Below are 15,940 nucleotides of genomic sequence, written 5' to 3' on the forward strand. Positions count from 1 at the left end.
TGTCCAGAACCAGATCATAACAATTGCTTATTACAACTGAGAGATGGTACACTCACCAATACAGATGGACTTCAGCCACATATTATTACAATTCCTCAAGCCTTTATCTGCGACGACTTAGTTACAGAGACATTTGGAACAGCAATCTCATTGGACCAAATGCCCCTTTTAACACAACGCACTATATTATGTCCAAAAAAATATTAATGTGGAAAACATAAATACCCAAGTCATTCCATTACTTCCTGGAGAGACACAACTCTTTCTAAGCTCTGACAAACTTGACTCTGATCACAACAATAACCATCTTAAATGACCTTACAAGTTCTGAGCTGGAATTACCTTTTACACTTAAACGGCGTGTACAAAGAAATTTTCAAATAAACCTTTACACTGTGCCACACACTTTATTGTTTGATTTCTATTTGCATCATCTACACCGTCACACTATTCTATATCTCATTCATACATCACGCTCTTTGTCATCCCAACACCAGGGGTTGGCGAGCGAAGCCCACCCCACAGACCCTACAAGCAACGGACGGGACACACACAAAGAGGGGGATTCAAACAAGACACAGGAACACAAAAAGAAAGAAGACGCTCGCGCAACAACAATCCTCACCCCCCCCCCCCCCCCCCCCCCACACACACATCCATAAGAAGTGACACCCAAAGCCACATATTCTAAAGTGAACGTCAACACCTTCACACTAGACAGTATAGGTGTCAGCATTGGTGGATCTCCTTACAATAAAGCACTATTAACCGTTCAACTGCAGAAAAGAAACATATTAACAGTGACTGCGATCCTCCAGAGTGGCAGCAAATCTGTTAATAAATGGTCGTACATGTCACTCAATATTCAAAATACCGGTCCCAATCACAGAGGCATCAGTATCCACTATGAACATTCACAGTAGCAATGCCCGAGACATCCGTCTTCCTAATATTCCCTTTGGAGGAAAAGTTCTTTTATTAGGAGGAGATTTTAGACAATGCTTAGCTATTGTTCCACATGCCATGCGCTCAGCTATTGTTCAGTCCACCTTAAATACGCAGACAATTGGCATTGCTTTAAAACAATACAGTTGGTACAAAAACATGCGATGTCCAGATCCAGAATATAACAGTTGGCTAATACAACTGGGAAATGGTACACTCACAAATACAGATGGACTTCACCCAGATATTATTTCCATTCCACAATCCTTTATCTCAGACGACTTAGTAAAAGAGATATTTGGAACAGCAATCACATTAGACCAAATACCCCTGTTAACACAACGCACTATATTATGTCCAAAAAATATTAATGTTAATCACATTAATAACCAAGTCATTTCATTACTTCCTGGACAGACACAGATCTTTCTAAGCTCAGACAAAGTTGACTCTGATGACGACAATGAACATATAAATTTCACCTTAGAATATTTGAACACTATTAACCCTGCCGGATTACCACAACACGACCTTGCCCTTAAAAACGGAACAATAATCATGCTATTAAGAAACCTTAACACAAAACAGGGTTTATGCAATGGCACACGGTTAGTCGTCAACACCATGACACGCAATGTTATTCAAGCGACAGTTCTTACAGGATCACATGCTAACAATACTGTTCTCATTCCTAGAATTGACCTTACAAGTTCTGAGCTAGAATTACCTTTTACATTGAAACGCCGACAGTTCCCCATTAAACCTGCATTTGCCATGACCATCAACAAATCACAAGGACAAACCATGGACAAGGTTGGCATCTACCTCTCTGAACCCGTTTTTGGACATGGACAACTTTATGTTGCCTTCTCACGTGTTCGCCGTTCATCTGATGTTAAAGTTAAAATTATAAATAATCCATGCCAAGGAAGACTCATTCAAGGACAAGACACCATCTTTACTACTAATGTTGTATACAAAGAAATATTCCAATAAAACATTAATATATGACAAACACTCTATTTGTTATTTCTATGGGCATCATCCAAAGCTGCACACTATTCTATATCTAATTCATACATCTGACTCTTTCTCATGTCCCAACGCCAGGGGTTGGCAAGCGAAGCGAGCAGGGGGCGGAGCCCCCTAGTAGTTAAGCTAAAGCAGGAGTTGGCTCTCAAGGTTCTTGCAGTGAAGCTGTGACCGTTTAGCAGTGAACAGGAGCCCCACATGACTAAAAGTCTCTCACAGGCTGCAGATGCAGGAAGTTTGTGTGTGGGTATGTGACTGCATGGCTACATCTGATTGGTGAAACGGAGTCATGTGATTATTGTTGCTACATCTGATTGGTGAAACATAGGCATGTGATTATTGTTGCTACGTCTGATTGGTGAAACAGTCATGCTGTAGATCCACTGGCGACTTCTCTCTGGCAAAAATATTAGCGTACCTAATATGTAAATGGAAAAAAATAACGAGTCGACTGTTGCCCAATGTAGCGGAGTAAGAGTAGCGTTTCTTCTTCACAAATGTACTCAAGTAAAAAGTATGGTGCAGTAAAACTACTCTTAGAAGTACAATTTTTTTTTAAAAGTTACTCAAGTAAATGTAATAGAGTAAATGTAACTTGTTACTACCCACCTCTGGTCCCCTTAATTGTGTCCTACTAACGACAACAACCAACAAGTAGAACAGACACCCGAAAAACACGTCTGCTGAAAGGTTGCAACTACTTTGGAGTCAGATCTACTAATGTTCTCACTAGTAAATAATTGATTACAAAACTAGAACACCTGGAAAAGCAGAATGAAAAACACGATGATGAGGAAACTCTTACAAAAACAAGTTAAAATAATACATCTAAATTATCCCCATATAACATTCATAAATATTTGGTACATTCTAATAAAATTTTATCAAACTTAGTTTTGTCATAAGGGCGGCACGGTGGCGCAGTGGGTAGCGCTTCCCGGGTCCTCCCTGCGTGGAGTTTGCATGTTCTCCCCGTGTCTGCGTGGGTTTCCTCCGGGCGCTCCGGTTTCCTCCCACAGTCCAAAGACATGCAGGTTAGGTGGATTAGCGATTCTAAATTGGCCCTAGTGTGTGCTTGGTGTGTGGGTGTGTTTGTGTGTGTCCTGCGGTGGGTTGGCACCCTGCCCGGGATTGGTTCCTGCCTTGTGCCCTGTGTTGGCTGGGATTGGCTCCAGCAGACCCCCGTGACCCTGTGTTCAGATTCAGCGGGTTGGAAAATGGATGGATGGATAGTTTTGTCATTTCTACATTGAGCACAAAACACTGAAACTAGGAAATAACAACTTGCTTACTTAGAGTAGGAATCCAATTAAAAACAGAAGCCATTTTTGTTACATTATAACATGGGGTTGTTTCCTGGCTTATGTTTATTCTTATTATTGTTATTTATATTGTTTTTGAATTATTATTTTTATGCTTTTTTGTTAAAGGAATACTCAAAGTTTAATTAGACACAAAAAAATGAATTTAGCAATTTAAGCCATACAGTTATTTACTGTGTTACCTGTCTATTTGCATTATGTAAATCAGAATAATTAAATACTTATTTCTAATCTACCATTTTTCATTTGAATGCAATTTTTTCTTTAACATCTGGTAAAGCACTGTGTGTTACATGTTTTTTTTAAGAAAATGTGCTACAGAAATAAATGTTGTTAATGGGACCCATTGCCATTGCAGAAGCGATGCACTGTTTGATACCTTTGGGGTTCTGCTATAAAATGGTGGTGCCAAGTATCTTCCAGCATCCACCAGTGGATTAAAAACATGTTCAAAAGCTCTGTAATTATTTAGCAAGAAGAAAATTTGAGTTTGCATCAGTTTGCCTAGTTTTGGCCACTTTTTTCTTGTGCTTTTATTTCCAGATATATTTTGCCCCTTTTTGAATTTGGACAATCGATCTTCTCGTTTTTATTGGTTTTGATTTTGCCTGTCTGTGACAACGATTTTGCTCCAATACTTCTTATCCTGGTTACATTTTTCTAAATATGTTCTTCATTCTGCCCATAACTATGATAAGACCACCTAGCTAGTAAAACATAGCTCAATATTGGCTAAGACACTGAACTTAATGTAAACTGCCAAGTTGCTGGTTCTTCTTTAACTCACATTGTGACTTATGGGCCAGTCGTATTGTGTGCACACTGTGGAAATAAAGAAACAACTGTGACATGTGCACAGTCTTGTAAATTACATTGGATAAAAGTATCGATTACATACAGTAAATAGATATAAGTTATTGTTAAAAATGCTCCTTCTGCAAAGTTCAAGTATAATTAAAAAGGGCCATACCACCAGGTTAGCAAACCAAAGCCTATAGAGGAAGCCCTGTCCAGCCAAGAAAATACTGTATGTACTCTGAATTCAAACTTACTTTGGGGAAAGCTGTCAGGTTTCTTCCAGGAGACGAATTTACAGCTGCCTGAAGACTGTAGAAAGCTTGGCTGCACACTTTAATCTTCTATGTTGCATGTGATCAGTAATAAGTTGAAACCTTCTCGTGGATTATAATGAGGGATAGATGCAATATACTTATAAAATACAAACCACCCTGGAAAGCAACACAAAAACACCATGCAATGTGTCCTGTGACAGATGGTGCAGAAAGGCCACTGTATTCAAACTCAGTCAGCAGTGGCAAGTGAAACACAGTAATATTATTGTAAGGTCCAGACAAATTTAACAAAATCTTTAAAAAGTGTTTAATATCTCCTCGAATCTTACATTTTCCATATCCTGGGGAAGTAAAAAAAAAATAATAATAATAATTCAGAAACAAAGTCACCCTCATTAACCTTCATTAATATTTTGTGATCATAATGTGCTTTTATTCTTGTGATGTGTATGTATTTTTAGACTGTTATTTATGATTCATAGCTTATTAGAACTTTTTCCACACAAAAAAAAAAAATAAATTCTATAGGCCATTATGTCTATTCAGCAATGACCATCAGCTAATGGAGAGTTACAAAATGTGCTTCACTTACATTTCTAATTGGCATCAAGAAAAGTTATTAAAAAAAAAAAAAAAAGAAGAAGAAGCTTTGTCCTGCTTGATGTATTGACCAAGGGTGCTTCCTGAGCATGCCACTCTTAAGCAAGCCCAGAGATTAATCAGCAGTGTTAAGCGAGGAAGCCCATGTCTTGAGCTGCATTGTGTCTCATCATAGCACAAACTAGGGACAAAACTCCAATCAGCTACAACTTAAATAATGCTATATTTAAGAGATTCAGTCAGTTAAAGACCAGCTGGAGTGGATTCATTGGCTAGGATGACATCACTGGTCAGAACAACTCATTTTTTTGCTTAAAGTGGGTCGTCCTAAGAAGTGTTTAAAAGCATTCTTGAGACATCTGTCAATAAGGAATTATAATATTTATCAGATATGCATTTCACCTCTCAGATCTGACCTTTACCTCAAGGATGTCAGCATGATAACATTCACATTCACCTCAAAACTAGCCAAAGGCAACATGTAACTAGTGTCAATATTTTGGCACTAACACAAGAACACCGTAACTTGCAGCAAATGCATGCTTTACAGTGAAGCTTGTGGATTTTAAATGTTCATATTGTGTCAGCATGGATACTCTTCTCACATACCACAAAAAAAGGTGTGGGTTTGGCTAACTAGCAACTAAGAAATGATACTAAACTGAGGCGAGTCAAAATGCACAAATACTAGAAGCCTTTCATGGATGAAGTACAGTATGGACGCGGACCAAAACAAATTCCAGTCTTGTCACTTGACATCACAAAGGATGTCCTAATGCTAAATGACACAAATATTGAAGAAACTGAAAAATAAAGCTTAGCATGATGAATCTAGATTCCCTCCCACTAAAATCAGTATAAGGATTAAACTCCAAGAATCCATTGTGCTGAGTATCACCACTGCAGAGTAAAAGTGCTGGCATAGCGAGTTTTCATGGTACATACTAGGTCCCTTAAAGGGAGTGCACAAAGCTCCAGGATTTTTGATTATTATTGTAGATTTGGTACATGGAAATGCTTAAGGCCACAATGCTAACACAGTTCTAGGAAGACTTTCAGGGAGAAAACAGTAAATTGATTTTAAAGTATTGGCCTCTTCATTAGATTTTAATCCAATAAAGCAAACAGAAGACAAGTCAGCAAAAGAGAAATGCAAACATCCACCTCTGGCAAGTGTGTGGCAACTATGAGACACTGATGATAACATGGATCAGCATCCCTGTGATACACATCTGACACCATATTACATTTGTAGCCCAATGGCTTTCTGAGACCAAATGTAGGATCAGCGTACAAACTGACAGAAGACTGGTGCCCTGTTCAGGTTTTGTTCCTGCCTTGCACCCTATGCTAGCTAGGATAGGCTCCAGCACTCCCCACAACCCTGTTCAGGACTAAGCGGATTAGAAAATGACTGATGACTAATTAGCCCTGTATGAATAATTCTAGGTATGGGCCTTGAGACTGTCCAACACCCTATCCAGAACTGTTTGCAGCTTTGCATTTCATGCAGATGATCACTCCAGCCCCCCATATTCTTCTACTACATTTAGCGGGTGTGTAAAAACAAATGCATGACACAATGAAGAAGGAAAATAAACATTTTTTAGTTTACAATACAACATTCTTCATTTAAATGTTCTTAGAGGTTTCCTAAAAAAGAACCACCAATAACATTCAATGTGTAAGAGCAAAAGGTACTGAATAAACACATCCTTTGAGGCCCAATTTGGCATTCTATACAGCTGCACCTCTGAGAACTAATTCATTTTTTTACTATGCCTTTAAAAAATAAGTACATCACATGAATCTTTTTACTTCTTTAATATATGTGTACATATGAAGATTTAATCTTCATTTTTTATCAGTAGATAAAAGGTGATGTAGCACATAATACGCCACATTCTGTAGTCAACTATATAATTGAAATAAACAGAGACAAAGTTTGCATGTGCAAAATCCCTACATTTATTGTTACCTCAAGTTAGAATCAGGAGCACCAGATCAGGTGTAAATAATCATTAGAAACAATCCTGTCTGAACTGGTCTTACATTTAGTTGGGTTTTCTCATTGTTTTTGGAGTGTCTTTTATCACCATGCACAGACAGAAAGAGCTCCCTAAGGTCTTCAGAATGAATGGTATAGATGCCTATTACTCTTGAAAGGGATTTAAACTGATCTACAAACAATTAGAAATTAATCATTCCACTGCCCAAAAGATCATCTATAAGTGAAGAAGATTTCGAACAATACTAGATTGTGTGGGACAAGTTGCCCATGAGTCCAAGTACCTCAGAAGTTAATCATGGAACCTACTGGTAGCTCTTGCTACTGTTGATGTCAAAATGCAGGGGGTCTACCATTAGAAACAGGCTGAACAATGTATGTACATGGTAGGTGTGAAGGGAAGAACAACCCATGAAGAACATCAGAGCAACACTAAAGTTTCCCTATAAACACCCAGACAAAGACCATGACTTCTGAAAGTTATTTAGACACAGACCAGGAGACTTGTTTCGTGAAAAGCACAGACAACATTCGACCAGAACAGCATGATACTAGCTGTAAACCATGGTGGTGGATATGTTATGATTTTGGGCTGCTTTTATGCATCAGGGACTGTGTAGCTCACCATCATAGAATCTACCAGGAATTCTTCATTGTACCAGATGGTGTTAAGGATAATATGAAACCGTCAGGGGATAGAGACTAAATTGGAAATGGACTTTGCAACATAAAATGGTGCTAAACATACCAGTAAATGTGCCAAGGAATGGCAGATAATCTGAAACAACCAAGTCAAATCTCACACCTGGATACCTACAAGATGCTGTAGGGGATTTGAAAGAGGCTGTGTACACAAGGTTGTATAAATATTCAGAATAATTCTTTCCTTCTGAACCATATTCAATTTATATATCAGTTTCTTCAAATCCTTTATATCAGGGGTCCCCAACCACTGAGCCGCGGACCGGTACCAGGCCATGGAGCATTTTGTGCTGGGCCGTGCCGAACGGATGGCTGTTTTATTTTGGAAAACACTTCCATCATAGGTGGCGATAAGGCAACGCACTTGGTGAATAGTTTATATATTGCACACTTCATTATCTTTTGTTACACGTCTCCGCACCCTCCCCTAACCCAGTCCGCGGAAAACAATTACCTAAATTAAAAAGGTCCTAGGTCACAAAAAGGTTGGGGTAATTTTAATCCACAAGCTAGAAAAAATGAGTAAAAAACAAACGTCTTTGGAGAGCTTCTTTGGAAAGGGAAAAAGGCCCAATGAGGAGACAGAAGAAGAGCCTTCAACTTCCAAGAAAAAGAAAGCTGCATTTAATAGACAATATCAGGATTCCTACTTAAAATACGGGTTTATCACTACAGGCGATTCTCACGCACCAAGCCCACTCTGCATAATATGTGGCGACATGCTAGCAAATGAGGCTATGAAGCCTTCAAAACTGCTTCGGCACATGGAGACCAAGCACCCTGCATTAAGACAAGCCTTTGCAATTTTTAGAAAGTAGAAAACGTGAACAAGATGGACAGAGGCAATTGCTAATGGCCACCACCTCAACAAATACGAGTGCACTGAGAGCTTCATACCTAGTGGCTAACCGCATTGCTAAGTTGAAGAAACCTTTTACCATAGGTGAGGAATTGATCCTGCCCGCCGCTAAGGACATTTGCCGTGAACTGCTAGGAGAGGCTGCTGTTAAAATGATAGCAAAGGTTCCTCTTTCGGCTAGCACCATCACTAGGCGAATTGAGGACATAGCAGAGGACATTGAGACACAGTTGTTGGAGAGGATTAATAAGTCACCATGGTATGCAATTCAGGTTGATGAATCTACTGATACTGACAACAAGGCAATACTACTTGTTTATGTGCAATATATATATCAGGAGGATGTGCATGAGGACATGTTATGTGCACTGTCACTGCCAAGGAACTATTCAAATCTTTAAATAATTACATATCAGGAAAACTGGATTGGTCCTTTGTGTCAGCATATGCATGGACGGAGCTGCTGCCATGACTGGACGGATTTCTGGTTTAATTGCTCGGGTTAAGGAGGTTGCACCTGAATGTGAGTCTACGCACTGTGTCATTCACAGGGAAATGTTGGCTTGCCAAAAAATGTTACCTGAACTTAACAGCGTATTGAACGATGTCATTAAAGTCATTAACTACATCAAAGCAAATGCCCTAAACTCGCGTCTGTTCGAACAGCTTTGTGATGAGATGGATGCAGAGCACAAACGCCTTCTCTTACACACAGAAGTAAGATGACTATCTAAAGGGAGATCGTCGGCCAGAGTTTTTGAGTTACGAGAGCCACTGCGGAGATTTCTTTCAGAAAAAAAGCCACAACTGGCAGAACATTTCAGTGACATGAACTGGGTCGCAAAACTTGCTTACTTGTGCGACATATTCAATCTGCTTAATGAACTCAATCTGTCACTTCAAGTTGGCAGACAAAGTAGCTGCATTCAAAGCCAAACTTGAATTGTGGGGGCACCGAGTGAACAGAAAGATATTTGACATGTTTCAAACATTAGCAGGGGTTTTGGAAGAAACTGAGCCTGATTCAAAATTCTCACAGGTTGTGCATGACCACCTGTCTCTGCTTTTAAAAGAGTTCGAGCAGTACTTTCCAACCTCAAAAGACCCCCGAACTTCGAAAGAATGGATACGCGTGAATCGAGCCTGTCCGTGCAAGAAGAAGATCAACTGCTAGAGATTGCAAATGACGGTGGCCTTAAAAGTCTGTTTCAAACAACAACTCTGCCGGTGTTCTGGATTAAGATCAAGGCAGAATTTCCAGAGATCGCCAAAATAGCACTGAATGCCTTGCTTCCGTTTCCAACAACCTATCTTTGTGAAGCAGGATTTTCTGCAGTGACAGCGACCAAAACCAAATTACGGAGTAGACTGGACATAAGTAACACACTTCGGGTGACACTGTCTCCCATTACCCCCAGATGGTACCGGCTCATAAAAGGGAAACAAGCTCAGGGCTCCCACTAATTCTGAGGGATGGTGAGTTTTATTTTTACGCACTTTGTTTTTAGTTGTTTCTATACCGGTCTGTTTACATTAAACTGGTTCATGGCACAAAAAAGGTTGGGGACCACTGCACCACTGCGCACACTTCAATGTGTTTTGTTACACGTATATCATCCATCCCCCCCGGTCCATGGAACTGTGTACGGAATGAAACCGGTCCATGGTCGCGAAAAGGTTGGGGACCACTGCTTTATATCACCAACCTGCACAACATAACACCACTTTCCTATTACAGTGTTTTGTCTAAACTATTTTTACAGAGTTCCTTCTCAATGAATACCACCATTCTTGTCCTTGTTCTTCTCCTAATATGTAAATGAAACAAGTGATAAGTGATAAAGATTTTGAGGCAGCAGATTTTTTTTTGTACTTTCTTAACCTGCAATTGCTCTGTCCTGGGTATGATGTTAACATGCATCCAGCCCTGCAAGCAGGTCCTCCAATTTGAAGGGAAAACTCAGGGATTTGTGGCAGGATTGGCACTATAGCCACTATAAAAAACCTCATGACTGTACCTAGGCCCTAATTCGGGATCCTGAGGTGGTTTGTCATGTGGTTGGTGCAGCAAAGCGCTGTATCAGTGTATGCTTTCAACCTCTCTCTCTCTGCCTTATTACCTCACCCTGTGTGGTGGATGGTAAACTGCTGATAAATTCAAGGTAGCTCATGAAAGGATAAGAAACATTCATGCTAGAACCTAAAAATATTATGGATGAAAACTGACACATTGTGCCTGTTGTTTTTGTCATACTTGACGAAGAAAGATCCTGCTTACTTTTGGTTATAAAACTTTCTCATACCATGGTCAATTCAAATATATTATTTTGAATGTTTGCAGATCTAATAGATAAAATATGTAATCACTAGAGAGCCAGTGTAATTTTTTTTCAGGTAAACAAAGCGTTACTTTGCATGGCAGATGGTAATGTTCAATACTTATAAGGACATCCCTGGCCCAAAGACAGACTCTTGTGCTGTAAACAAAATTTTGGATCCATGTGTCATGTTTGTTTCTGTATTAGGACTTGTTTAATAAACTACATTGAATTTACCCAAAACAAGGTTTAGACATGCAACAATTTAATCTTTCATTGCAGTGAATTATGAATCAGAGGTTGCTGAATTTATTGTCATACACACTTCCACTTAATAGCACGGCATGTTACATGATAATAATAGATTTAGTATGGTTTAAAAAAAATCTCTTACATTTATTCAAATTCATATTACTCTCATTTTCATTTTCTTGGTACAGCTGTTTAATATATCACTTCTACGTGTGGGTTCACACTGTAAGACAAGCACAATCCATTGAAACTGTCTAGTATACAACCCGTTAAAAGAATTATACTACAAGTATCCATGTAAATCCTGTATCAAACTATTATTTATATTCGGAAACTGTGATGAGAGCAACAGACAGCAGAGTCCCTCCTGGTTACTCCATGATGGGTCACATTCAAACATAAACCCACCCCTGGGTGTGCCTATTAACAGTCACCTATTAACCTACAGTATCATTCTATGGAGAAACCCTACAGAAATACAGGGGTTATATATAAGCTTTGTAGAAAAAGGGAATACACCCGAGAATCAAACTGGAGTGAAAGAGCACTGCAAACTGCTGGGACATCATACACCCTTTGAACAATTCCTTTGTAAATTATATGGCAACTTTCACAACATGCAATGTAATCAGACACTTAAAGTTAGAAGACCAACATCAACCTTGTACTTCTTACATCTACACACACAAGGTGTGGTGGTAGGAACATTTTGGTAGTTCTCAAACTTTTGATTTCCCTGATAAAATGAAACCTTATACTGGCAAATTTGCCTATAAAGCAATTTTTAGAGAGGTTCGGCAGAGTCCATGACTTAATTAGTCATCTAAAGCAACCAAAATCTCAAGAAAAGGAATGATTCAAGAAGATTAAAGTTAACATATGTCAAAAGAAGCTGCAATTACTCTAACTCATCATCTAAACCTCAGTGCAAACGAACAGGCTACAAGAAAAACAATTGCATGACAGGTGACAAGAAATAGGACAGAATAGCCACATCAAGGATGACAGTCTGCCTCTTGTCTTTAGAAATTAATGCTTTTCATCACTCAGACTGAGTAGCTAACAGCCAGGATAACACAAGCTAGAAAATAAAAGGACACTTACTTCTCCTTTAAAAAATCTACGACCCGTCTGAAATCTGCAGCACAGTACTCCCTCTTCATGGCCATGAGAACGCTGTCAGATGCTGACTGTACAGGTACATGAAGGAAGGAGTATACCCGGGGATGATTGAGAATCTTCGCCATTTCCTATAAAAGTAAGAAAACATCGCCATAAAAATGTAGTCATAGGTAGACTGCACAAGTCAAAAAGTAAGGCATACAATTGAGGTCAACTAAGGATATTCTCCATTTCCTGAAAGACAAAGACAACATTAGTTGCCATTGTCCGAGAGAAACCACAAAGTGCCCCATCTCAGATTTGACTGCAATTATCTGTTCTGGTGTCATACTATACCCCTGTCAGGTCCAGTCATGCACTGCACATTATTCTGAGGCTCACAATTATGTCACTGCATATAAAGTTAAGTCATTTTCAAGTAATCGAGCCATTTGCTCAGCATTGAAGAAGAACAGATAGCCATGATATTTAGAGAGTGGTATAGTCTATTCTTGCATTTTTACCTTGAGAGTTGTTGCTATGCTCCGTGACTGCACTTTGTGAGGAGCACTGTGCAGGAACAAAGCCGTTTCTACTATTGTGTTGTATTTCTGAGGTGAAATTATAACAGATTGGCCATCTAGCTCTTTGAAGATGATTACTAGTGTTCTGTTGTGTGTATTGTATTTACCCCATTTTTGACACCCAATGCACTCCCAGCCTACCTGGAAGGAGGTTCTCTCTCTGCATTGCTTTTCCCAAGATTTCCTCCATTTTTTCCTACAAGGATTTTTTTTTGGGGATTTTTTTTATTGTATTCATGGGAGTCAAGGTTGGACGGATGACAAAAAACAAGGCCTCTTGAGATATTCCTTGGATGATTTTGGGGTATACAAGACATAAATTGTTGTTGTTGTTGTTTAATCCATGAGAAAGAGACACAGAAACTCTACTATCACCATGAAAAATAACCTGCTAAAGGGTGTTTAAACAAAAAATGAAATTAGTGGACCAAGAGAAAGGAGTTGGTAATACTTACTATGTGTATGTTTCAAATAACAGTAAGGTCAGGCCAAGTACACTGATTTCTTTTTGATCATTTGAGGTGTAAAGCATAAATGCCACTTTAGACTGAGCCTGCCCATAACATCCTGCCTCAACCACATCAAATCTATCCACATCGCATTTCAATTGCTGGTAGACTACAGTAGGTGCCCTGTATGCGTTTTCCATTACAGTCTGAAGAAGTGACTGCAGTATAAGTAAGGAGAGGTAAAAGGGGAAAACAGTTACATTCATTCAACCATGCCTTAACTCACTCAGGGAGCTACTTCTGGCAATGCTACGGAAAGAGATCTGTAAATTAGTGTGCAGGAAATTCAGTACTCTACAATGTAGAGGCCACAGGAAAATCACATTTTAGACTGTACATATCAAAAGGAAGTCAATGGAACACAGTAGTAAAGGCAATAGTGCTGCAATTTTGTAAGACTGACAATCCTTAAGAAAATTAAAGGGGAATCTTTATATAATGCAGCAGCTTTTAATCTCAGTCCTAGGGCTCCTTGTGACTGCTGGCTTCCAAGCCTACCAGTTTCTTTATCATAAGTCAGCATTTGCAGTTAATGGATAATGTCTTTATATTACACGACGATGCATTCCAGCCTATGTACATGATATTTCCAGATGATATAAATGAAACATTTCTTAGAAACTCAGAATTTTTTTTTTGAGAAATATGCTCATTTTTTTCATATGTATTTCTTTATGAATATGATATTCAAAAAGCTTTGTTGTGAATCACAAGGAACCAATCAACCAACCTTGCTCTCTAAACTTTTTTTTTTTAATGCTGTGCTCTAAAGACCCCTATGAGTGACTCAGTGCTTTTTAGGCATACTGCTGCTCATTCCTGTGTTTTTTTTCTGGTGAATGTAGCATAGTAATGAGTAACACTGCAATTTACAAAATAAGAAACACACTTACACACAAATATAGAATAAGCTGGGGCATTACTTTTTCTATATCACTGAGGTACAGCTGCTGCCTCTCGAGTCCTGAGTTCGAATTTATTTGACCTCCTCATGTCTTATTGCAAAAATCACACTATATGAATCTGAATCAAGACTGCATGTCACAGGACGAGTGCAGTTGATAGATCTCATTGAACTGGTGTGAGAGTACATACAATTAAGAATTATGGGTAATGGTGGATTTTACAAATTCTCAGCACAGTTTCAAATTTCCTGCTGCACTGTGAGGTTAAAACATTTTGGCAGCCAATCGATGTGGACAACACCAGATTAAGAATTAGTAGACCACACAAATATAAACAAGGTAGTAGCCACTGCTGCCCATTAGATTGTTACGAGGTAGGTATATGAATAGAGCCATGGATGGATACATCAAAGACCATTAGAAAGTGCACTATACAACAGAAAGATAGATCTTTAGTTGTCCCTTGAGTACTTTTGAATTTGTACTCATGGTTGTCAAATCAACCACAAACAGGAGGACCACACCTAGATCATTGCAGGTAAACCTAATATATTTTATTTGAGCTTGTTGTAAGAACACTATGACTGAGTTACTGGGGATAACACACTGTACGACTGACGATTAGCAGCATGCATCATGGCCGTGTCTGTGCTCTAGTATAGCACAGCGCTCTGTCTAGGAAACATTACCATATTTTGCCCAATTACACTAGTTAGTATAACCCCTGGCTCTCCAAGACTGTGAAATGGATAAGTAGATTGGAAAAAGAATGGATGAAATGAGAAGAAAATATCAATTTTAATTAAAGCTAACACTGCAATTACAGATCCTGTATAAAATGAGAAAATGTTGTCATCTAATTATTTTAAATCTGACTATTCATTTGGTTTTACCCTGTGCTAACTTTTCACCCCACAAATCCCTGTGGTGCCACCGACTATAAAAGCCCAGCACAGTGAAGTACAAACTTTTCCTGGCTCACCTAATAATGGTCAGCAAAAACTCTGGGACATAAATCATCTATTTTAATTGTAAAGAGCACTTCATCATTCTATTGGCTTCAATATAGAATTATGAAATGGATTATTATGAGAAGAAATAAAACAGTTTGTGGAGATGGTAAAATGTGTGCTAGAACCAGATCCAGGTGACCTCCATGTATTATAATTAGGATAGCAGCATTTCGGCCTCAAGTGAACACTTTTTATTAGTAAAGGTCTGTTCAAATTTGGAGAAGTTTCCTTGCTGTTCTCAAGATGGGAAGTTGGAAATAACTGACTTTATAGCTTTTACACAAATGAATTTGCTATTCAATGGTTTAAGCAACCTGTCCAGGGCAAAGTTTGATCTGAAAAGACCCAAGCAACTGAGAGACTGAAATTGGCAATTTAATAAAAAACAGGTGAACCGATAAATAAATACTACTCATCATGACAGGCTGACTAACCATAACGGCCTCCTGATTCGATATCCTTCACCTATACTTCATCATAAACAAATAGCCTGTTAAAAATGCAATGCCTATGAGTTAACTGTCCAATGCTATGATTACTGCCACATGCCACATGAATCACAACATCTTACCTGAAAACAAGTGGTAAATAGTACTTGATAACTGGATATGGAACTACTTGCTCAATAAAGACCATATAAAACATGACATGCAGCAAGTTGAGAAATAAAACTGACAGCAAGGAGCGACGTGACAGACCTATTGTTTCACAAATACA

The 15,940-nt window shown here is 38.8% G+C and overlaps 1 protein-coding gene across 3 annotated transcripts in view; it reads right to left on the reverse strand.

Moving 5' to 3' along the window:
- cdkal1 (CDK5 regulatory subunit associated protein 1-like 1) overlaps window positions 1-15,940 on the reverse strand; it is an 848,634-nt gene that overhangs the window by 407,986 nt on the left and 424,708 nt on the right. For all 3 annotated transcript variants that reach the window (XM_028817287.2, XM_028817286.2, XM_028817284.2), the window contains exon 10: window positions 12,216-12,361. In XM_028817287.2, the coding sequence (XP_028673120.2) occupies window positions 12,216-12,361 (146 nt within the window). The remainder of the gene's footprint in view (window positions 1-12,215; window positions 12,362-15,940) is intronic.

The sequence above is a fragment of the Erpetoichthys calabaricus genome, chromosome 13 (genome assembly GCF_900747795.2).
Source record: "Erpetoichthys calabaricus chromosome 13, fErpCal1.3, whole genome shotgun sequence".
Classification (NCBI taxonomy): Eukaryota; Metazoa; Chordata; class Cladistia; order Polypteriformes; family Polypteridae; genus Erpetoichthys; species Erpetoichthys calabaricus.